Source organism: Clarias gariepinus, chromosome 5, assembly GCF_024256425.1.
Source record: "Clarias gariepinus isolate MV-2021 ecotype Netherlands chromosome 5, CGAR_prim_01v2, whole genome shotgun sequence".
NCBI classification, from domain to species: domain Eukaryota; kingdom Metazoa; phylum Chordata; class Actinopteri; order Siluriformes; family Clariidae; genus Clarias; species Clarias gariepinus.
Genome location: NC_071104.1, coordinates 22,552,319 through 22,566,705, shown reverse-complemented (window position 1 = coordinate 22,566,705; position 14,387 = coordinate 22,552,319). Strand labels below are relative to the sequence as shown.

At 39.0% G+C, this 14,387-nt stretch overlaps 2 protein-coding genes across 17 annotated transcripts in view; both read left to right on the top strand.

Annotated features, from left to right (window-relative positions):
• The window catches only part of mycbp2 (MYC binding protein 2), a 67,720-nt gene extending 63,515 nt beyond the window's left edge, over positions 1 to 4,205 (top strand). For all 16 annotated transcript variants that reach the window (XM_053497167.1, XM_053497174.1, XM_053497161.1 and 13 more), the window contains 8 exons: positions 595 to 727; positions 851 to 954; positions 1,073 to 1,261; positions 1,557 to 1,664; positions 1,764 to 1,973; positions 2,604 to 2,711; positions 2,823 to 2,988; positions 3,064 to 4,205. In XM_053497167.1, coding sequence (XP_053353142.1) covers positions 595 to 727; positions 851 to 954; positions 1,073 to 1,261; positions 1,557 to 1,664; positions 1,764 to 1,973; positions 2,604 to 2,711; positions 2,823 to 2,988; positions 3,064 to 3,179 — 1,134 coding nt within the window. In that variant the 3' untranslated portion in view covers positions 3,180 to 4,205. The remainder of the gene's footprint in view (positions 1 to 594; positions 728 to 850; positions 955 to 1,072; positions 1,262 to 1,556; positions 1,665 to 1,763; positions 1,974 to 2,603; positions 2,712 to 2,822; positions 2,989 to 3,063) is intronic.
• A 1,001-nt stretch (positions 4,206 to 5,206) lies between these two features.
• Positions 5,207 to 12,357, top strand: fbxl3a (F-box and leucine-rich repeat protein 3a). The gene is made up of 5 exons (XM_053496414.1): positions 5,207 to 5,532; positions 7,000 to 7,360; positions 7,507 to 7,653; positions 7,753 to 7,924; positions 11,057 to 12,357. Exons 2-5 carry the CDS (start codon positions 7,001 to 7,003, stop codon positions 11,695 to 11,697), a joined length of 1,320 nt encoding a protein of 439 aa, XP_053352389.1. The 5' UTR covers positions 5,207 to 5,532; position 7,000; the 3' UTR covers positions 11,698 to 12,357.
• Positions 12,358 to 14,387: the final 2,030 nt, after the last annotated feature.

The window sequence follows — 14,387 nt, the reverse complement described above, 5'->3', positions numbered from 1 at the left end:
CTCAAACTATTTGAGTGGAACAAAGAGAAACAATCCAGAAGTGTCTGTTTCGCCTTGAAAAATCTGAGGACTCAGCTTTGTTCTAAACCACACACATCTTTGACCTAAACTAACCTCTAGCAAGGGTAAAACAAAGGAAGAAAAATTTATGACAGAAATGCAAATGTGTTAGATGCTGATACATTTACAGAAATAAAATGTATCTAAAATAAATAATTTCATTAAATCTGATGTAATCTCTTTGCTTCACAGTTTGTATTGTAATTGTGTATGCGAGAAGGCTAGGGCACCCACCACTTATGAGCTGCTAAAAAATATCAGCTTGCAATTGCCTTATTTAAAAACCTGCACAATTTATTTAAATATACTTAATAAACTAACATCATATTATAAAGCATAGTTGCTTCTAATTCATTTACATTTCTATTTTTATTTAATATTTATGTATAATGTTGTGTATTGTCTATTTTTAAAAGGATTAGACCTGCTATTCAAACCAACTATTATTGTTCATCCTTTTTTCACAGTTACACTGTGTGAATTCTTACATGTTACTTAGCAAATGTAAGACTATGTTGGTCAAATTGTTTGCAGGTGTTTAAGGAAGAAGAGGAAGCCATAAAGGTTGACCTCCATGAAGGCTGTGGAAGAACCAAACTCTTCTGGCTTATGGCATTGGCTGACTCAAAGACCATGAAAGCCATGGTGGAGTTCAGAGAGCACACAGGTGACCTCTTCCTAAACCCCTTTTTGCTTTATGCTGTATTAATTAAAATCGTTTGACCAAATCAGTGCACATTTCTCATTATTTATAGAAATCCCTATGCTCTGCTTTTGTTGTGTGTTTCAGGTAAACCTGCTTCAAGCAGTTCAGATGCCTGCCGCTTCTGTGGCACCAGGAATGGCACCGAGTTGTCTGCGGTGGGGAGTGTGTGCTCAGACCCAGACTGTCAGGTAAGAATATGAGCACTTCTTAGAAGATAATAAATTCACATTGCTGTGCTAGAGTTTCTGTCAAATGTAATAAGCTCCATTAGCAACATGACCTCAGTTTGTGTTTGTACGTGTGTAGGATTATGCAAAGTTGGCGTGCAGTAAGACTCATGCCTGTGGTCACCCTTGTGGCGGGGTAAAGAATGAGGAGCTGTGTTTGCCCTGCCTGCATGGCTGCGACAAGAACACCGGATGTCTGAAACAAGACGCTGATGACATGTGCATGATTTGTTTCACTGAGGCTCTGTCTGCTGCCCCTGCCATACAGGTACTGAAGCATAAGACAAGAGGTTTACATTTAGGCATTTGGCAGATGCTCTTATCCAGAGCGACTTACATTTTTTTTTTTTTCTTTTATCTCATTACACATCTGAGCAGTTGAGGGTTAAGGGCCTTGCTCAAGGGCCCAACAGTGGCAACTTGGTGGTTGTGGGGTTTGAACCTGGGATCTTATGAACCGTAGTCCAATGCCTTAACCACTGAGCTACCCCTGGCCCCAGGGTTAGTTCAGTATTCATATTGAAAAGTGAACAAAGGGATGACCTGTATCTCTTTATTCTCAGCTGGACTGCAGCCATGTGTTCCATCTTCAGTGCACACGCAGAGTTTTGGAAAACCGATGGCTAGGGCCCAGGATAACCTTTGGCTTTATGTCTTGTCCTATCTGTAAGGTATGTAACAGAAAGCAAAAGTGTCTTGGTTTGCATAAAAAAATCAAGTTGTGCTTGGTATATTCTCAACACTTGTTATTGCATATTTTCTATTTCTAGAACAAAATTAACCACTCTGTGATCAAAGACCTACTGGATCCAATTAAAGAGCTTTATGAAGATGTGAGAAGGAAAGCTTTAATGAGACTGGAATATGAAGGACTACACAAGAGTGAGGCCATCACCATGTCTGGGGCTCGCTTTTTCAATGACCCTGCTGGATTTGCTATGAATAGATATGCTTACTATGTTTGCTACAAGTGCAAAAAGGTTAGCTCCACGAGATTCATGTTTTAGTTTAAAATTATGGTACAATGGTCACAAAACTCATGTTTTGAATTGTGTCATAAAAAAGTTTTTTGATGCACAGAAAAAGGAGACTTTTGTTTTTGCTTTCAATTCACCACTTGTACTTAAAGAATGCTTAATGCAAGGTTTTATTGTCTAAAGTGAAAATAACATTCAAGATGTTTAATGTTTAAATTAAATATTAAAATAAAATATTCAACACAACACAACAGTTAATAGTTAAATTAGCATATAAAATGAGGCATGATGATATAAGGCCTGAGACACAATGTTTTTTTCACATTTGCTTTTTATTCTCTTCAAAAAGCTTGAATAGCTTATGTGAAACAAAGTAAGTGCATATAGAGTTCTTGTGCAGAGTATTACTCAACCTGTTTTTATTGAAGTGGGTGGTTCACAGTACTGCATAGGGGGATTTAGTTAGCGTGATCTGGCACCCCTGCTCTGTTCAAAGTCAGTGTGCAAGAGAAAGTTTGAGTGAGTGTGTGTGTGGGGGGGAGAATAAACTGTTTTCTGCTTAAGTTCATATTTTTCAGTGTGGAAACCATTCCCCATGATTGGCTTAGAATGTAATCCTTTTTTTTTTTGTAGGCTTATTTTGGGGGAGAGGCCCGCTGTGATGCAGAGGCAAGACAGGGCGATGACTATGACCCAAGTGAGCTTATCTGTGGTGCATGCTCAGATGTGTCCAGGGCACAGGTAAGTAAAAAAAATTTAATAGAAGTGTGTGTGTGTATCTTTGCAGGGTGAATGGCAGCTGTGAAAAAAATAAAAAGATTTAGAAAATGCTTTCATTTTTTACTTTTCCAGATGTGCTCCAAACATGGAACGGACTTTCTTGAGTACAAATGCCGTTACTGCTGTTCTGTTGCTGTGTTTTTCTGCTTTGGGACCACACATTTCTGCAACGCCTGTCATGATGACTTCCAGAGAATGACCAGTATCCCCAAAGAAGAGCTGCCTCATTGTCCTGCTGGTAAATAAAAATTCCTTTAAAATTTATTCCAATTTATTGCATTACATTTTGATTCATAAAATATCTCTTTGACAGGTCCTAAGGGTAAACAGCTGGAGGGGAGTGAGTGTCCCCTGCATGTTGTGCATCCTCCAACTGGAGAGGAATTTGCACTGGGATGTGGCGTGTGCAGAAATGCTCATACCTTCTAAAGCTTTAGGTCCCGTGTAAGTTGCTGTCTGAGTCCTTGTTTTACTTGCAACTGCAGAGTCCTGCTTCAGCCCAGGCTGGAAGAAATGTCTGGCTTTGAGGAAGCAGTGATGCAGCACTGTGCTTCGAGATTTTGTCTGTCTCTCTCTAAGCAGACCCTGAAGAACCAGGAAAGTGTAAAACTTTTGAGAAAAAAAAAATTGTGACGTGTCTGCATGCAGCCGTTGTAACTCTCGGCTCCCCTAAACGTTGCTCACCACCTGATCACTGAAATGTACCAATATGGAAACTGACTCTTTTCCTAACCCTGTACAGTATTCTCTGTTGAGTGCATTATGGCTTAGCAGAAAAGACTTCAGTTCAGATAATATACATGGACTGTCAAGAATGTAAGGATGGCAGGAAAATAGTGTACGATTTATCTAATCTTGTATATAATGATAATATCTAAAATAGGTGTATTCAGATGTTGCTACTCTACACTTCAGTTTTGTTTGATATTCTGGGTTTTGTTTTGAGCCAGAGCTTTTAATGAAGTGCAATACTGGGTGTGCCTCCTATCTCGCAGCTGTAAACATGGAATGTATGTCAATAAAGCAACTGTACATTTTTATACAGTGATACACGCTGCTGTGTTTTCACCTGACAAATATAGCATCGTTTTTGTGCTCAAAAAACTTTGATGGGCCTACATCTGTCATGTGTGAGGGTTAACAGAAGCCCTTTCAACTCCTCAATGATATAATGTGGTACAAAACCATTTTCTGTCTTTTTAAAACCATAAAAGGTGAGTATGTTCTATTATAGTATTGTAAAAATAGAACACAGAAATCTTTGGGATGGGGCCAGTTTACACACCTAAAAAGATTATTAGACATTGTGAACTGTTTGGAAGTGTGAGAATGTGTGGAAGTGTGATAAACAGCTGCTGTAAAAGAGAAAATAATGCTACCTGTAAATCTGCTCTGTATTGTCTGTGGTGGATAGAGTTGGATGGTAATAAACCAGATCCTCTGTTCTGCAAGGTACATTACATGTGTGACTTGTGTTTTCTTTTTCTTCTAAAAGGATTAACCTGCATGTTTCAATATTTTAACATCACAGAATGAACTCACCAGAGATAATGACATTGGTATTTATCTTAAATTATTGTATATTGTAGATTTATTGTAGATTAGTGTAAGATAGATCTATGAAATATTGGTAGTAGATCGCTTGACCTTAAGAAGTACACCACTATCGACAATCCTTAAATGTGTTCTACCAAAGACAACTTTATGATAAAAAGTTCAGCCACTCTAAACATTTTCAAGAAACCAGACATGTTCTGTTCTGAAAAACACTAAACACAGAACTGAAATGGCAGTAGGATGTTGGAATGTTAAGGTCACTGTCAGTGACGGTCTGTCATGAAATTAATGGAAATGCAAAAACAGGTGAAAAAAATATAACTAGTCATCCTTATTATTATAAAACTCATGCTTTTTGAAGAAAGAATTATAGAGAACGTAATCCAGTTATTACACACACACACCTGTTACTGACAGGTTGCAAAAATCTCTACAGTCTGGGCTAGATAAGATCCACTATATATAATTAACTCATTTAGTTACATGTAGCAGATAAGTCATGCAACTCCGTTTGAAATGTGTAGAACTAATGTCTCTTGAACATAGTCTTGAGTGTCTGTATGTGTGCATAGCATTAAAAAAAAGCTATCAGATTTAACAATCTACATGGAAGTACAATTCCCTTCCACACCTTATGCTGCAGAGTTAAAGGGATTTGAAGAGAACTGACTTATGACGTGTATTCTACAATGGATTGTGGGATCAGTAGTTCGTACAACTCGATCAAGTTTATTTTCATGGACTTCCTGAGTAAATAAGACACAGCCCGTGCTCAGAATGTATTTGGTTCAAGCTGCTAAATAATTAATTTTTTTTTTTTTTTTTGCGGAGGTTACCTCTTGGGTTTGGCACGTATTTAGGGACACAACTCCCATGATCCATTGCTCTCCGTCACCAAACAACAACAACGCCATGTTTAGAGATCCAGGGCAACCGAAAATCTAGTGCGACAGCTCGAGCGCAGGAATTAGGTCATTTCACACACACACACACACACACACACACAGAGAGAAAGAGAGAGAGAGTGTAAGTCCGTCAGTCAGTCATAAGAAATTAAAACGTAGTAAAAGTTTAAAACAGGTCAGCTAACGATTAGCTTCCAATGCTCCACATCTCGGTGTTTCGGATGTGTTTGGAGCGCGCGCGGGTCCAGGCTAACGGCAGACCGGATCTTCACCGCTTCAGCAAGACGTCTCTCCTGAACTACTGACTGAACAGCACTCAGGTAACGACAAGCGGATACAAACCCGAGCAGCTAAACAAAATGGCTAGCGATACTTAGACAGGGTGAAAGTGAAAATATTAATTAAGTCGCTCGCATAAGGGTGTCGGGTGTTTGTGTAGTTTAACGTTTATTTAGCAGCTTTTCTTTTACAAGCCCTCAGTGTAAAGAATGAACATGCTTCACCTGTTTAAAACACTCAAACATAGATCCACTGCTCTGAGGTACCTTCAAGTTATTAGTGATACCATCCTCATTGCAGGTGTTTTTGTTAAGCCACATAATGAACAAAATGACATGCATTAATATAAATCAACATCAGGCGATAGGAACTAAGCAAAATGTACAAGCTCATCAATTACCCAGCATACGAAACACAAATTATAATACTAATGCAAGGTTTAACACACATTAGTGCCTGCATGGACTACGGTTCAAAAGATCCCAGGTTCAAATCCCACAACCACAAGTTGTCCCTGTTGGGCCCTTGAGCAAGGCCCTGAACCCTCAAATGCTCAGATGTGTAACAAGATTAAAAAAAAAATTTATTCGCTCTGGACAAGGGCGTATGCTAAATGCTTAAATGTAAATGTTAAGATTCTCAGTTACTTCCTCTTCGTTAATTAATGACGCTTGGCAAAATCCAGTAGATTCGTTAAATTACTGGCAACTGTTGGTATCGTTCTCAATCCTAAAGATGATTTCCCAAACAAGCCTCCCTTAAAACGTTTAATACATCCTTCCCTAATCTGACAAATCAGCTTCAGGAAGCCAGGCAGAGAGAATTAGACCTACAGTTGGCGGTAATGTAACCAACCTACTGAATTCCAACTGTCATTAACCAACAAAGAGCTCTCCGGCCACCTGGCAAGTGACCCTACACTATGACCTAACAGATCCTAACACTGTGTTGGACTGAGAGCGTTTCAAGTTTAGTAAATAACCTAGTAAACCAGTGTAAGGCTATATCTTATGATGGAAGCTTCAAAGTGTGTATGGAAATCGCTCTGGATAAGAGCATCTGGCAAATTCCTAAATGTAATAGTATTTCATATCTTATTTCTATATTATATTTATTAATTTCTAGAGGTACACATTCAGAACAATGTAAATATAGAAACAATTCTTTACTAGTAAAAAAAAAGTGTGTGTGTGTGTGTATATATATATATATATATATATATATATATATATATATATATAATAAAATTATCTTAAAATAGTCAGATATGCTTTGCCAAAGTTTTAGAGTGTGACAGTGCAGAAAAATAAATTCAAGCAGGTCTCTAGTTTTGCTTTACAAACTGGAAAAACTTGTATTAGAAACCATTTAAAATTTTGTCACCAAGAAAGAATTTGATAAAAATAAAGAGTTGAAGAGGCTGTTTACACAGCAGTGTCTTTTTATGTACTGTATTATTAATGGAATTCTTTTATTTCTTTTCTTTTATTGATGTCCTGTTTTTCAAGAATGAAAAGAAGATTAATCGGACCCAAGGAGGCCAGCAGCTTGTCCTGTGAGGAGCGGATGGAGGTTTTCAAAAAAGCCAGATGTCCCAGCGAGGACTGTGGAGACGTGGTGTCCACCTGGGCGTGGTTACCGCAAGAGATCTTGCTGCGTGTCTTTCAGTACTTGCCGTTGCTGGATCGTGCTTTTGCCTCCCAGGTGTGTCGTGGTTGGAATGAAGCTTTTCACATGCCTGAGCTCTGGAGATGCTTTGAGTTTGAGCTCAACCAACCCGCAAGTTCATACCTGAAGGCCACACATCCTGATCTCATTAAGCAAATCATCAAGAAGCACTCTAATCATTTACAGTATGTCAGTTTTAAGGTGAGGGGAATGTATTAATAAAGTCCGACTGTATGATTTTATACTAGTAGACATAGAGGTTTAAGCTAACACATTTGTAGATGTAATGTATTCTGGTTATTGTTTAAGCTCTGCACTGTTTAACATCATAAAAAATGTGCGTGCAGGTGGACAGCAGTACGGAATCAGCAGAGGCAGCTTGCAACATTCTGTCTCAACTTGTAAACTGCTCAATAAAGACCCTCGGCCTCATTTCCACAGCACGGCCAAGCTTTATGGAGTTAACAAAGGAAGAACCTCTGAAGAAACTTCATGTAGATTTTTTTTTGGCAATATCACTTGTCTCTGTATAAATCTTAAATGTATCTTTGTTTGTGATCTGTCTTTAATGTTTCCCCAATAAATATTTTCAGTCCCACTTCATCTCTGCGCTGACTGTGGTGTTCGTCAACTCCAAATCATTGTCGTCACTCAAGATTGATGACATGCCCGTTGATGACCCGTCGCTCAAGGTCTTGGTGGCCAACAACAGCGACACACTCAAATTGCTTAAGATGAGCAGCTGCCCCCATGTCTCCCCTGCAGGTAGTCTTATGTTCACTTTAAATGTATTTAAAGATTTAAATTGCATGTGTGGTTGATATTTGTTTAAAATCAGACAACCAAAATTCTTTTTCTACAGTCGTGAGGTAAAGAAAGTACACCCTAATTTAGTCCTGTGTTTTTGTTTATTTGGGACTATAGAACAACTGCATGGTTCTTATTAACTTCTATTAACAAACAAATAACCTCACAACACATTTCAGTATGTAATCGGTTTTTCTTTCGGCTGAGGAAAAAATAAGTACACTGGTATACTTTAGTAACATGACATGGGATCATTGTCTTCTTGCATGACTCAATTTTTCCCCATCTTAAGCTGCTAGACAGATTGCCGCACATTTATCTCAAGAATATTCTGGTATAAAGTGAAGTTCATCATTGTCTCAGTGACTGGAAGTTTTCCCAGAACCAGTGGCTGCAATAAATGCCCAAATCAAACCCCCTTTTTGAGCCCCCAGATTAAAAAACAACAATAACTTCCTTTTTTGAAGTTCAGGCTAAAATCCTTTTTCTTGGGACGTCACATGAAGCAAATTTATGCATTTAATTAGTGACACCTCGCTAATAGAATTACTGGTTTAATTACTGTGTAATACAAAGGGTCTACTTTTTTCCCCCCACCAGGTTTTTCAGGTGTTGGTTTACTTTCTGGGAAAATAATACATGTTGAAACCCGTTGTGTGTTATCATCAGCGCAGGTAATTAGTTGGTTTATAGCAGATGTTGAGGAACGAGATGGAGTGCTGTTGTGCTGGATATTAGCTTGACTGTCCTTGATTGTGATATTGCTTTTATACACCAGTTCCACAAACACTATTTATTAACAACAGATTGTGATTTGTTTCTTTATTTTAAGTTATTTTGCTCCACCAACAGATATTCTTCCTTGACTGGCAGAACTAACTGTGACTGGTGGAGCTGGCAACTGAGAGTTAGTGACCAACATTTAGTGTAATGAAAGTAGTTTTAAATTCTTACAAGTACTAGATAAGAAGAATAAACCATGCAGGTGGTAAACAGTCCTGTAAATCTCATAAGTTTTTATTTATATTTCCATTTTATATATTTCGACTATGTTTTGCTTTAGAATATCAGTACCTTAATTTCTAACTTCCAGAGTTTAATCCAAAATAATGTTAGATAGAAAGCTAATATACTTTGGTGTACAATCCCTTGTTCCACACACCAAGTGGTGCCCTTGATTAGCGGTTACATTGAGGGATTTAGGATTTATTTGGGATTCAGCGACATGTTACCTTAGTTATAAATAAAACAACAACGCAATTCCTTCCGACTTACAAGCAGTTGTTAAGTAGACGAAGTGTAGTTTAAGATGACATAACATTCTCAGGTGTTTTTTCTTGCTGAAAGTGCTTCCATGCAGACTTCGGCAGACAGCTGCTCTCTCGACCATACAGATCTACTTTCATGCATACTGCGACTGCAACTGTTAGAGTAATTAATGACCGTGAAACACCTGGGACGTGAAGTGATGGTTAAACGTCTCAGTACTGTTCCTGTCTATTATCACCACTTGTGGAATACCTCCCGTCCAATCAGATTACTTGTTCAGGACCAACTGTTGTATGGCTATAAATTGTAAAATTAAAGGGGGGGTTGTACTTTATTTTTCAATGATTGTTAGTAATAGGATTGTAGCTCTGTTTATATAATATATAGTGTAGTGGCTTCTTATTCAACATTTGGCCACTTCCATGTGGGAAAGTAAAATTGACGCTGCTCCAAAGCCTTCTTTGATCAAAGACTTGTTTATTATAACAAAAATATAAATTCCTCGAAAAAATAAGACAAAACTGTGTAGTGAGGAATAATGGCTGCAGGTTAAAAAACTGTCTCCCTGCCATTGACACATCACTTCTTGTTTAAGATGGCTACCCCTAATGCCAAAAGGGTTACAATTAATATCATTCACCACAGGGGGACCACAGAAAATACCTACAAAATGCAGTCAAAAGTACATAAGCAATAGAAAAACAATATACAACAATATTAACGCCTTTATGGCTCCTACATCTATAAACAGTGAGGTCAATAAGTATTTGATCACCCTGTGTTTTTGCAAGTTCTCTTACTTAGAAATCATTCGATCACTTGCTTATCAGCTAGATTTCTGACCCTCAAAGACCTGTTATTTTGCTTTTAAATAGTCCAGATACACTCTGCTCATGATTCTAAATTAGTAGCACCTGTTTGAGGTCGTTAGCTGTTACAAAGACACCTGTGCACCCCACAATCACAAGTAGATACATGGGGTATCAATGATGCTAAGAATAGTGAAGGATCAGCCCAAAACTACACGGGAGGAGCTGGTCAATGCCGTGAAGAGAGCTGGGACCATCATTTCCAAGGCTACTATCAGTAATACACTAAGACAGTGGTTCTCAAACATTTTCTGTCATTCCGCACTTAAGGTGGTGGGCGTATTTTCAAGCCCCACTTGTCAACAAAATGACAACGAAATTGGCCAAGTTTACTATTTATTGAAATATCAATTTCTAAACCAATAAGATCAAATAACACCAAGTTCAAAACAGATAAAATACACGTGCAATTGTTATATAACAGGCTTACTTATCTAGAGCTTTCTTTCAAAGTCAAGTCAAGTGGCTTATTAACGTGACTGAGGTGTGTTGTCTCTTAAGTGTCTTCGTACTTTGTCAGTCTCATGCTGTCATGAGATATAGCATCATGAGATATTCTCATCTCCGAATTCAATAGCTGCGTAAATAAACCCGCAAATAAGATACCCACATATATTTCCTCTCTACATTGTCTTTACGCTACATCCGCCTTAAATTATACATGTTTAAAAGCATAAACACCATTATTCTCTACGGCGCAACGAATGATTTAGGGATCATCGCAAAATGCCACACACCAACAAAAAGCGTAGAGTGATAGACAAAAACCTTTTTTGTGGAAAATAAAACTTTTGTAATTTTCCCATACCTAAAGATTAAGGGGATGCAAACTTTTACATTTAGCCATATGTTTTTTTTTCTTTTGCTGTAAAGTAGTCACAATAAATCTGCTCTTGTTTTAATGTTTGTTAAAGGAATTTTAAAATGATGATTTAACTCTACTTCTCGGCAGGTATTCTGTGTGTTGCTGATCAGTGTCATGGCTTGAGGGAGTTGGCGCTAAATTACCACTTGCTGAGTGATGAACTCCTCCTTGCGCTCTCCTCAGAGAAGCATGTGCATCTGGAGCACCTTCGCATCGATGTTGTGAGTGAGAACCCAGGTCAGCAGTTTCACACCATCAAAAAAAGCAGCTGGGATGCCATGGTGCGCCACTCACCCAAGTTTAATCTCGTCATGTACTTCTTCCTCTATGAGGATGAGTTTGAGCCTTTCTTCCGCGATGAGATTCCCGTCACACACCTCTACTTTGGCCGTTCGGTCAGCAAAGAGGTGCTCGGGCGAGTGGGCATGAACTGCCCTCGGCTCGTAGAGCTGGTGGTGTGTGCTAACGGCTTGCGTCCCCTGGATGAGGAGCTGATTCGCATTGCTGAGCGCTGTACACAGCTGTCGGCCATCGGCCTGGGCGAGTGCGAAGTGTCCTGCAGCGCATTCGTAGAGTTTGTCAAGATGTGTGGGAGGCGCCTCACACAGCTCTCCATCATGGAGGAGGTGCTTATACCTGACCACAAGTACAGCCTGGATGAGATCCATTGGGAGGTTTCAAGACACCTCGGCCGTGTCTGGTTCCCGGATATGATGCCCACCTGGTAGGGCATTTGCAGATTTGCTTAAGGATCAGATTATTGGATTCATTACCAGCACTTAGTTTATTACTTTGTAAGGCAGTTCTGACCCCTTTAGTGTGATTTGAGATATTGTAGTTTTAAACATACAGTAGCAGGATATATCAGTAGTGTTTTGGTAGTACTGACAAAAGCTTAATAACTTCAGAGATGTAAACGTTTACAGGGGTAGATCAGTGACACTTTCCTGATGGTGTTTACAGCAGCGACGTTATCAACGCCTTCTCAAACTCTTGATTATGCTTTTGTCAGTAATACCAAAACACTACTGATATATCCTGCCAATAATATGGCTTATATTTTTTTTGCTTTATACCGAATATTATGTCTGTGCTGTCAGTCATGAAGGAATACTCATTGAATCTAAAGCTGTATCCTTACACATGCACAATACCCTGTGGTTCTTGTACAGTATGTTTCTATATATTACATTTTTGAAGAACAATTTTTTGTTGTTTTAATTAAAGAGCTAGATTTATGACCTTTACATCTTATTAATTTCATCACTTTATAACTTTCCACTTTTAATTTGTATAAATGATAGAAACAGGGTATATGTATAAATGTACAAATGTAGTATAGTTGTTCTGTTTTCAGCAAAAGTGGACTCATGAGGAAGAAGCTTTATATCTTTTTTATATATATATATATATATATATATATAAGTTACCGTCAGTAGATGCTTCTTTGTAACAGGAGTTGGTGATATGACAAAATTATCATATCACAGTCCTCTAAGGCAATTCTACAGTACATTGTGTATTGTTTTTTCTTTTTCCCAAAGGAACTTTTAGCAAATGTGTTGTAGTAAAAAAATTTTTTATAAATATCTATCAACTTTATTTAATGTCTGAAGTAAAAATTATATATTTTATATTTAAAATAACATTTATTTATGAACATTTATTAATATTGAAAAGAAGGGGGGAATTTATAATTTATAAAAGTCTTTTGGCAATTTTATGGATTAAATATGAAATTTGAACAATAAAATCATGGTTTTTACGTTTGCAATCTTCTTTGTCTTTCGGCTGTTCCCTTTCAGGGGTCGCCACAGCGAATCATCTGCCTCCATCTAACCCTATCCTCTGCATCCTCTTCTCTCACACCAACTGACTTCATGTCCTCTCTCACTGCATCCATAAATCTCCTCTTTGGTCTTCCTCTAGACCTCCTACCTGGCAGTTCCAACCTCAGCATCCTTCTACCGATATATTCACAATCTCTCCTCTGAACATGCCCAAACCACCTCAATCTGGCCTCTCTGACTTTATCTCCAAAACATCTAACGTGGGTTGTCCCTCTGATGAACTCATTCTTAATCCTATCCATCCTTGTCACTCCCAAAGAGAACCTCAACATCTTCAGCTCTGCTACCTCCAACTCTGCCTCCTGTCTTTTCTTCAGCGGCACTGTCTCTAAGCCGTAGAGCATCGCTGGTCTCACCACTGTCCTGTACACCTTTCCTTTCATTCTCGCTGATACTCTTTTATCGCACAACACACCTGACACTTTTCTCCACCCATTCCAACCTGCCTGTACCCGCCTCTTCACCTCCTTTCTACACTCTCCATTGCTCTGAACTGTTGACCCCAAGTACTTAAAATCCTGCACCTTCTTTACCTCTGCCCCCTGTAGCCTCACCGATCCTCCTGGGTCCCTCTCATTTACACACATGTATTCCGTCTTGCTGCGGCTAACCTTCATTCCTCTGCTTTCCAGAGCATACCTCCACCTCTCCAAATTTTCCTCCACCTGTTCCCTGCTCTCGCTACAGAGCACAATGTCATCTGCAAACATCATAGTCCATGGGGACTCCTGTCTTACCTCATCTGTCATCCTGTCCATCACCAGAGCAAACAAAAAGGGGCTTAGAGCCGATCCTTGATGCAGACCCACCTCCACCTTAAACTCTTCTGTCACACCTACAGCACATCTTACCACTGTCTTACCGCTCTCATACATGTCCTGCACCACTCTAACATACTTCTCTGCCACTCCAGACTTCCTCATACAATACCACAGCTCCTCTCTTGGCACCCTGTCATACGCTTTCTCTAAATCTAAAAAGACACAATGCAACTCCCTGTTACCTTCTCTGTACTTCTCCGCCAGCATCCTCAAAGCAAATACTGCATCTGATGTACTCTTTCTAGGCATAAAACCATATTGCTGCTCACAAATGCTTACCTCTGCCCTTAACCTAGCTTCCACTACTCTTTCCCACAGCTTCAATGTCTGGCTCATTAGCTTTATACCTCTATAATTGCCACAGCTTTGCACATCTCCCTTGTTCTTAAAAATTGGCACCAATACACTTCCCCTCCATTCCTCTGGAATCCTCTCACTCTCCAAGATCTTGTTAAACAAACTTGTCAGAAACTCTACTGCCACCTCTCCTAAGCACTTCCATACCTCCACAGGTATGTCATCAGGACCAACAGCCTTTCCACTCTTCATCCTCTTCAACGCCCTTCTCACCTCACTTCTACCAATATTTGCTACTTCCTGTTCCACAACAGTCACCTCTTCTACTCTTTGTTCTCTTTCGTTTTCCTCATTCATCAACTCCTTAAAGTACTCCTTCCATCTTCCCATCACCCTCCTGGCATCTGTCAGTACATTTCCATCTCTATCTTTAATCACTCTAACCTGTTG